At 35.1% G+C, this 9585-nt stretch overlaps 1 protein-coding gene across 2 annotated transcripts; it reads left to right on the top strand.

The window, feature by feature from the left end:
* Positions 1-5430: 5430 nt before the first annotated feature.
* LOC110644072 (probable disease resistance protein RF45) lies at positions 5431-9237 on the top strand. 2 transcript variants are annotated; one of them, XM_021796687.2, is made up of 2 exons: positions 5639-5898; positions 6156-9237. In XM_021796687.2, exons 1-2 carry the CDS (start codon positions 5886-5888, stop codon positions 8888-8890), a joined length of 2748 nt encoding a protein of 915 aa, XP_021652379.2. In that variant the 5' UTR covers positions 5639-5885; the 3' UTR covers positions 8891-9237. The 2 variants fall into 2 exon arrangements, with proteins under 2 accessions (XP_021652378.2, XP_021652379.2); XM_021796686.2 differs by having other exon boundaries at positions 5431-9237.
* The last annotated feature ends 348 nt before the right edge of the window (positions 9238-9585 follow it).

Genomic DNA, 9585 nt, shown 5'->3' on the forward strand with positions numbered 1-9585 from the left:
TTCATGAACAACAACTAATTTTCAATGGGAAAGTAAAGGAAAATAAAAAGCATGCATGCATATGAGCTCACTGCATTAATGCTATGGGATGTCAGGCAAGATAATTATGTGTCGTTGACATTTGGATGGTAAGGTTCTAGAAAAAACCTCCAAGTAAGATACGAATTATGTGTCCCTAATGTCCATTGTGTATATGCATGTTAAGAGGAAGTCTTAAGGAGTTTCTTTAATGGGTTGTCATGAATATATGTTTATGGTTACGGAAATAACTGGGGAACCACTGGTGACATAAACTACTTTGATGTGATTTGTTTGAGTTATGTAAACCCCATGTGAACGATGTATTTACATGTGTATGATTATAATTGTTTTATTTCTTATTTTATTCCTTAAGTATGTTTCAACTCTTTGAGCCTTCAACTCACCCCCTTTATCTGTCTTCTCCTTCAAGGACAAGTATAGAAGATACGGTCAACAAATTTTGACTAACTGAGTTTCAAATGTTACTACCTCAATTTTGCTTAAAGGTAAATAGACATTGTATGGAACTTCTTTTGTAAAGGCGTGAATTTTGCTATTTTGATTGTGCTTTGCGACTAATTATTTTGTAATGTAAAAGAATTATGATTACTATTTATATTTAATAAATTAATTTTATGAATACTCAACTCAACTCAACTCAACTCAACCTTTATCCCAAAAATTTGGAGTCGGCTATATGGATTCTCTTTCTTCACTCTAAACGATTTTGGGTTAAATCCTCGAAAATGTATAATACTTCTAGATCATGTTGTACTACTCTCCTCCAAGTCAGTTTAGGTCTATCCCTTCTTTTCTTTCTATCCTCTAACCTAATGTGCTCTACTTGTCTAACTGGAGCTTCCGTATGTCTACGCTTCACATGACTAAACCACCTCAATCTCCCTTCTCTCAACTTATCCTCAATTGGCACTACTCCTACCTTTTCTCTAATACTCTCATTACGGACTTTGTCTAGTCTAGTATGGCCACTCATCCATCCTAATATTCTCATCTCTGCAACTCTTATCTTAGACACATATGACTCCTTCAGCGCCCAACTCTCACTACCATATAACATGGCCAGTCGTATGGCTGTACGGTAAAATTTTCCTTTCAACTTATTGGAAATCCTGTGGTCACATAAAACTCCAGTGGCCCGTCTCCACTTCAACCATCTGGCTTTAATACTATGACTAACATCCTCCTCACATCCCCTATCTACTTGAAGAACTGAGCTGAGATATTTAAAGTGATTACTTTGGGACAGTACTACTCCATCCAAACTAACTCCTTTCCTTTCACCAGTTCGGCCTTCACTGAACTTGCAATGCATGTATTCCGTCTTCGTTCTACTTAACTTAAAGCCCTTTGACTTTATAGTACTTCTCCAAAGCTCTAGCTTTCTATTGACTCCTTCTTGCATCTCATCTATCAGAAGTATATCATCCGCAAACATCATGCACCAAGGGATACTCTCTTGTATATGTTTCGTCAATTTATCTAAAACTAATGTAAAAAGGTAAGGGCTTACAACTGAACCTTGGTATAATCCAACTCTTGTATATGTTTCGTCAATTTATCTAAAACTAATGTAAAAAGGTAAGGGCTTACAACTGAACCTTGGTATAATCCAACTGAAATAGGAAAATCTCTTGTGTCCCCTTCCACTGTGCGTACAATAGTAGTTGTTCTTTCATACATATCTTTCAGTACTTGTATGTACCTAATAGATACCCCATTTTGTTCTAATACTCTCCATAAGACATTTCTTGGGACGCTATCATAAGCCTTCTCTAAATTGATAAAAACCATGTATAGATCTTTATTCACATCTCTATATTTCTCCATTAAGCTTCTAATGAGAAAGATCGCTTTCATAGTTGAACGACGGGGTATGAATCCAAATTGATTGGGAGAGATAGAAGTATCATGACGTAGTCGATGTTCCACAACTCTCTCCCACAACTTCATAGTATGACTTATGAGTTTAATTCTCCTATAGTTTGAACAACTTTGTATGTCTCCCTTATTTTTAAAAATATGCATTAAAATACTCCTCCTCCATTCATCAGACATTTTCTTTGAGTTTAAAATCTTATTAAACAATTTAGTTAACCATGCCACTCTCATATCTCCCAAACACTTTCACACTTCAATTGGTATTTCATCGGGTCCACAGGCTTTACAAATTAATTTTATGAACAGTTTGAATTTAATGGAGGTTTTTGATATATGCCTTCTAATGCTCTAGCACCGATAACGGTCTAAATTCAGGCTATTACAGTTTGGTGTTATGTTATTCTTCAAATACGAACCGAATGACAAGAGCTTTCATGGGCTACTATGACTCAATCTATCTACTTGTGCCTAATTTTTTAGGCATTCTTGGCTTTTCTTTGTCATCTCACTATATACTTTTTTTCTTGCACACGGTTTCTCAACCATGACTCTTCATCTTTTTTTTCTTTTTTCATCTTCAATCTTTTTTGATATCCACATGTCCTTAAAGAATAGACTCTGATACCACTTTATTGATTTTAAGAGAAGGAAAAACAAAGGCCAAAAACAAGATGTATTGAGAGAGGAAACTTTCATTATCCCATTCATGAAAGCATGTATTCATATATAAAAGCTTATTAGAAAAATGCAAGAAAAAAAGGAGATAAACATGCTACAATTTTGAATTGAAAAACATAAACAAATAGTTCCTAAAAATCTCATATTTGATTTTTTTAAATACTTGGTCTAAGGCATATATATATATATATATATATATATATATATATATATATATATATTTTTTTTTTTTTTTTTTTTTTTTTTGCAGCAAATGAGGCATCTTCCAGTACTCCTTGCATATTTTGTTGTGGTTTTGGATTCATCACTAAGCATCTTCATTTTTAGATCCTCTTTTAACAATTTTCTCTTTTTTTTTTTTTTTGCCATTTTAAGGACTTATAGGTCTATTTTGATGGTGTTGTTGCAGTTTTGAGACATACTAGATCTTCATTTTCTCAATCACTTTTTTCCTTTATTTCTGCAATTTAAAGACTTACAGGTCTGTTTCAAGGTTATTACAGTTTTGAGACACGCCAGTCTCTTCATCTTTTTTTTTTATGTGCAATTTATGGACATGCTTAGGTCCCTTCGTACTTTGTCATTCCTTGATTTTGTTTTGTTGGAGGTGCTTAGCTGCCTCCTCTTGGCTTAGTTTTGTTGATTTTGGAAAAGTACTTATTCTCCTTTTGACTTGTTTTGGCTTGGTATTGTTAGGGGTGAGCAGATTTCGGTTCAAACCAAAAAATCGAACCAAATCGAGTTAATTCGCTTCAATCGGTTTGGTTTTAAAATTCAATCGGTTCGGTTCAATTTTACATTATAAAAATTTCGGTTATTTCGGTTCTGTTCTGTTTCGAAGAGAAAAGAATCAGTTAAACCAAACTGAATCAAATAGTAATTTATATGTCCAAATCGAACCAAATCGAACAGAATCGATTTTTGGATTGATTTATTTTTATGGGAAATTTATGAATTATATTTAATTATATATATATATATTAATTGTTTAATTTCATTGATTAATGGTTATTAAGTTCAAACTAAAATCAAAATTAGACCAAATAACTTGAAAATCAAGTCTAAATTAAAAATCAATCAAAAATCAAAATCGATCGGTTTAAACCGAACCAAATCAAAATAGAGTGATTCGGTTCGATTTAGTTTTTCACCCATTTCAGTTTGGTTTGGTTTATAAAATATTTAATTTCATTTTTATAATTTAATTCAGTTCAGTTCAATTCGAGCCGAATGCTCACCCCTGGGTATTGTGATAATCTTCAAATAGGGATTGACTGACAAAAGCTTCTATGGGCTGCCTTGACTGAATCCTGCAAGCTTCTATAGGCTGCCTTGAGTCAATCCTGCTTCCTAATATCTGTGCCTAATTTGTTAGGCATTTTTGGTGTTTTTTTTTTTTTTGACTATATAATTTTTTTCGTTGCCTATGGTTTCCCAACCATGGCTCTCCATTTTTTTTTTTCATCTTTAATTAAGAAAGAGGAAAAACAGAGGAAAAAAGCAAGAGATGTATTGAGAGAGTGAAGTCTCCTTATTTCATTTATGAAAGTATTTATTTATACATAAAAGCTTAACAGAAAATGCATTAAAAAAAGAGATAAATATGTTAAAATTTTGAATTTAAAAACATAATTACTAGTTCCTAAAAAATCTCATATTTGATTTTTCTATAGACTTGGTCTAAGTTATATTTTTCTACTGCAAATGAGGCATCTTCCAAACAATATCAACGTGTGAAGATGAATCACTCCTAGGGGCCAGAACCAGTCTTTTAGAATCCCCATGGGGATTCTGCAAACAATCTGAGTGGGAAGTCGGGGGGAGGATGGAGCTGGGATAAATGAGCGGGTAGGCTAGGAGGGGTGAAGGTTCAGATGTGGCAAAAAATTTGGAAGTTTTTCTTAAAATTTAACAAAACTGAAATTTCTAAGTGCTAAAGTTATAGGCAAACACTGATGATTTTCTGTTTATTGTGAATTTGTTAGTATTTGTGATATAAATTCTCAACACACCTTGCTTGGGTTGGTAATCGATTTCATTCATAATTATTAAATTTATTACTTCACATGAACATGAGCTATTTACTCTAATTAGTGGATGGGGAATTTATATCTTTGACACATAAAACTGATAATTTACTAAAATTAAAGAAAATGAAAGACTTTGAAATGGTAATTAGAAGAGAAATTTCATATAAATGAATGCAAGGACTAATTCATGCAAGACTTTGTTATTATTGATTTTTTAATTGCTGTGACCCTCCGCGTTGAATTGTGAATGTACCAAATTAATCACTTTCAAAATTAATTTACTCAATCTTAACATTTAATATCAAATATTTTATTTCATTTATATGGAATTGTATCAATGAAATTATTAATTTTAATTATTTTAATATTATTTAATATATAAATATTTTTATTCTTTCTATCATTAAATGATTAATATTTTTAAATAATATTTCTGAAATTATTTTAAAAATTAAATCAATTTGTGATATTTTAATTCAATTCAACTTGATTTTTTAATAAAAATTTTTTAATTTAGAGTGAATTTTATAAGCCAAAATTTTATGATTCGTTTTAAGATTCTTCCGAACAACATAAATTTCGATTATATATTTTTAGTAAATTTTAATTTAATGATATTTGAATTATTTTCATCACACAATCAATTTTATAATTCTAATCCTAAAAGTCAAATAAAAAAAAAATCCAATGAGTTAGCTGATTTGGCAGCTTATGAAAACTTGTTCAAAGCAGCATCTTTGAAAACACTGTGGAGGGATAAGACAATGACAATTCCTAGTTCCTAGAAATTGTTCTTGGGCTAAAGTTGGCGTTAGACTAGTTTGCTACCAATCTACAGAAGGTTAATATAACAAAAGACCATAGATAAGTTTTGTTCTCCAAGTTCCTGTTTAAGTTTTTGTCCTAATATCTGTTAAAACTATTTTGATCCAAAATTAATTTCTGGGTACTAAGTGTCTTGTTCCAATTTGAAGTTCCAGAGGTACTTCATTAGCATTAAACGAGAAGAAGCAATGGAGCAAACGGCGAGACAAATCGTATTGCCTGTGTTGGGGAAAATTTCCAATCTTCTTGTTCAACAGTTAGATTCATTGCTTGGAGTAGAAGATCAAATTCTTTGCATCGAAACCCAATTGAGAACATATGCTGACGATTATGACCATGCGAAAAATGAGAAGCTACTTAAAGAAATTATTCACGATCTTGAAGTTGTGATTGATGAGTTAATCATCGATTCAGCCCACAGAAGGAAAAGAGATGATTTCATTCGGTATGTTTTCGCTTCCGTTGATCAGCCATTGTTTTTCTTTCATATTTTGGCTCTTGTCGATTTGCTACATCATTATAGACTTCGCATGAAACTGGAACAGCTAATTAAGATTTTCAAGATATATATTGATATTCTGGAATATGGTTCTTGGGTTTGTGCTCTTTTAACTGGTGGTAAGGCCTCTGGTCTCTGGCACGAATCTGTAGGCCCATATGACTTGGGTATTTCTTCTAATGTAAGTTTGTTTAATGCCTTAGCCACTAGGAAAGAGATTAGCCCTGCCGTGCAAAGGCAAGCGAGGTACTTGAGAGACAAATTCAGGTCTTTGCAGGATTTTCTAAAACAGTCCAAATCAAAAGAACTAAGTGAAGTAGGAATGGCATGGATGGAGGAACTTGGCGATGTTTGTCGCTCAGCCGAGAATGTTGTCGGCCTTTTCATGGATTCCAAGCTGCAAAAGAACAAGAATGGGAAACGAACTTTCACAAAATTAGTTTGGTCATCCCGCAATTTCATTTCCCAACATAAGATTGCCCAGAAGCTGGCGTGGATTGAAGATAAGATCCGTGATATTTATAGTAGAAGATATGAAGCCATTCCAAGTCCGGTGCGGAATTTTGACCCACCAAGAAAATATTTTCAAAGCTTAAACAGAATGATTACAAGAATTCGTGCTGCTGACCAACTTGACGACCAACTTGACATAGTTAGCTTCAATGACGATGTAGATGCAGTTACTGCACAGCTTCTGAAAGAGGATCCTCGCTGCCTTACCATTTCAATTGTGGGTGTCCCAGGCATCGGCAAGACAAGCCTCGCCCAGTTAATTTATGACAGTCAAGCTATTGCCAATCATTTCCCTCATCGTGTCTGGGTTTCAAGATCTGGTCTCAATACAAGCAAGCAAGATATCATGAAACAGATTTTGGGCATTGAAGGATCTGATTTATATCGTGATTCAAAGGACACAGAGGAAAGCTATATACGTAGGGTGAGGCAAATGGTTAACGCTTTCTTCATGGACAAGAAGTATCTCGTAGTTATTGATGACTCGTATTCAAGTAAACTCCGCAATGCGTATGAATTCTGGAGAGGAATGGGAAGTGCCTTCAGTGACATATCAAATGGAACAAGAATACTTTTCACAGTTTGCCACCTGTGGCAAGCTCCACCAGTTACTGAAACTGATTTCACTTACAGATTGCATCTGCGAACCAATGATGAGAGCTGGGCATTGTTCACACATATTTTGAAGGTAAACATCCCTCCAGAGATGCAGTATCTGAAGGGACGCATCATAAGAAAATGTGGGGGGTCACCAACAGTAATCGTGAAACTGGTAGAACTACTGTCACAAAGAGATGCAACTCTAGAGGAGTGGTCCAGGGTGCTTGACGAGCTAAATCAAGATGAAGAAACCTGGTCAGCAATATTGGAAGAGATTAACAATTATTTGCCTCTGTATTTGAGGCGATGTCTCTTTTATTTTGGATTATTTCCAGCAGGCTATAAGATCCCTACAAGAAGATTGATTGCCTTGTGGGTTGCTGAGGGTTTGGGGCATCAACAGGGTGATGCAAAGTCCCCTGAATACGTTGCAGAGACATGCTTGAGAGAGTTAATTAACTATGATGTGGTTCAGCTGACAGAAAAGAAACTCAATGGAAAGATTAAAACGTGTTGCCTACCAGAAGCTCTGCAAGTACACTGGTTTAAAAGAGCCCAGGAAGCCAATTTTCTTCAAGGCCACTCTGACATCTCGAGCACAGACATTGGTGTAATACGCCGTCTTGCTGACCATCTTCAGCAGAATGATGTCGTCTTTGATGATATTCATCGTTCCAACAGTGTTTCTCCATGCTCTCGCTACAGAGATGTGGTTTCCTTTTTATCTTTTGATACTCGAGAAGGAAGCGAACCAGGAGAAGAGATAGGGAACTTTCTTGATAGATGCATCTCAAGCAATTGTTTCCGTTTCCTTTGGGTGTTGGATCTTGAAAAAGTGTACAAACCAAAACTTCCCAAGGCAGTAGGCCAACTCGTTTGGCTGAAGTACCTTGGCTTGAGATATACATACCTTGAGATGCTTCCAGCATTCATCAACAAATTGCTAAACCTTCAAACGCTGGATTTGAAGCGTACTTGCATCAACACTCTTCCGAGTTCAATATGGAAGATGCAAAAGCTGAGGCATTTGTTTCTAGAGGAGAGTTTCTGCAGTGCATTTGTCCCTCCACAAGAAGAAAGCTCTCTGGTGGACCTTCAAACACTCAGGGGTGCATTTGTAGGTGAGGATAGCCCAGTGAGAAATGGCCTGGACAGTTCGTTGAACATTACAAACTTGGGTCTAAAATGCAAGATATCTGTGCCATCTCAAAAAGCAGCAATGTCCTCACAACTTGTTGATGTGGAAAATTGGGTTCGAAAACTAAAACACCTTCAATCGTTGAGGTTAAAATCATTTGATGAATCAGGTCTTCCCTGGGATCTTCACTTACGGTCTTTGTCAGGCCATGTGGATCTCTCCAATATATATTTGGTTGGAAAGCTAAAGAATCAGCAGCTTGTATCTGAGTTACCCGGAAGCCTGATTGAACTCACCTTGTCAGCATCTGGACTGGTAGAGGACCCAATGCAAACATTGGACAAACTTCCCAACCTTAGAATTCTGAGACTGTTCTCAAGATCCTTTATGGGAAAGAAAATGCTTTGCTGTTTTGGAGGATTTCCTAAGCTTGAAGTCCTAAAATTCTGGGAGCTGGAGCTACTTGAGGAATGGAATGTGGAGGAAGGAGCAATGCCTAATTTGAAAGACTTGGAAATCAGACGCTGTATGAATTTGAAGCTGCTTCCTTCTGGACTGCAGTGCATTAAAACCATCCGACAAGTAAAATTAACAAAGCTTCCAATTTTGTCATCAAGTCTTGAGGATAAACAGGGTGAGGATTGGAAAAAAATAGCCCATGTGCGCCATGTCTGCATAGAAGATTGAAGATGCTGAGCAAAACTTCAACAATAAACAGTACATGCTCTTCTGTTTGTATAACCTCGGATTTCATCTGCTTCATAGTCTTGTTCCCCTTAATTTTCAAGCTTACAGTTTTCTTACATAGAAATCAACTTGTTTGACTCCTATCATTTGATTAGTAAGTGTATGTTTCATTTGTTTTGTCTCTGAAGGGCAGGCAGCTGGAAATCTTTCTGTTGGCTTTACAATTTCTTTTCTTCTCTTCTCCATGCTTCTGGTGTATTATTGTCTGTTATTGTATTTGTAGCTGCTGCTGCTGCTGTTGTTGTAGTTTCCAAATAAAATTGTATCAGTAAGTTTTTTTTCCTTAATATTATTCTGTTCCTATCATATATCAGAATCAGTGAGAATTATTCTTGTAGTAGTTACAAATCCAAACAAGGATTTGAAACTTTCAACCTGAATTCTCATTTCACAAGCGAGAATGAATTTATCCATTAGATAATATTCATGGCCAAAATTTCCATGGCCAAAATTTCCATATTTGTGAATGCTTACCGATTTCTATAAACGATTTTCAAGTCTAGCATGTGTTTATGGTATTGAATCAAACAACCATTATTATTGTTTGAAGATGGTTAGAGAGAGTTAGGGATGAGCCCCTGAACTCTCTGTGGTCTGCTGTACAAGGAAGCATTCAACCAATGTTTTGTATTTTT

This window comes from Hevea brasiliensis, chromosome 1 (genome assembly GCF_030052815.1).
Source record: "Hevea brasiliensis isolate MT/VB/25A 57/8 chromosome 1, ASM3005281v1, whole genome shotgun sequence".
Taxonomy (NCBI): Eukaryota; Viridiplantae; Streptophyta; class Magnoliopsida; order Malpighiales; family Euphorbiaceae; genus Hevea; species Hevea brasiliensis.

Bases quoted from the DNA above. Each gene is read 5' to 3' on its own strand.
- LOC110644072 (XM_021796686.2), top strand. From the start codon at position 5,642: ATGGAGCAAACGGCGAGACAAATCGTATTGCCTGTGTTGGGGAAAATT.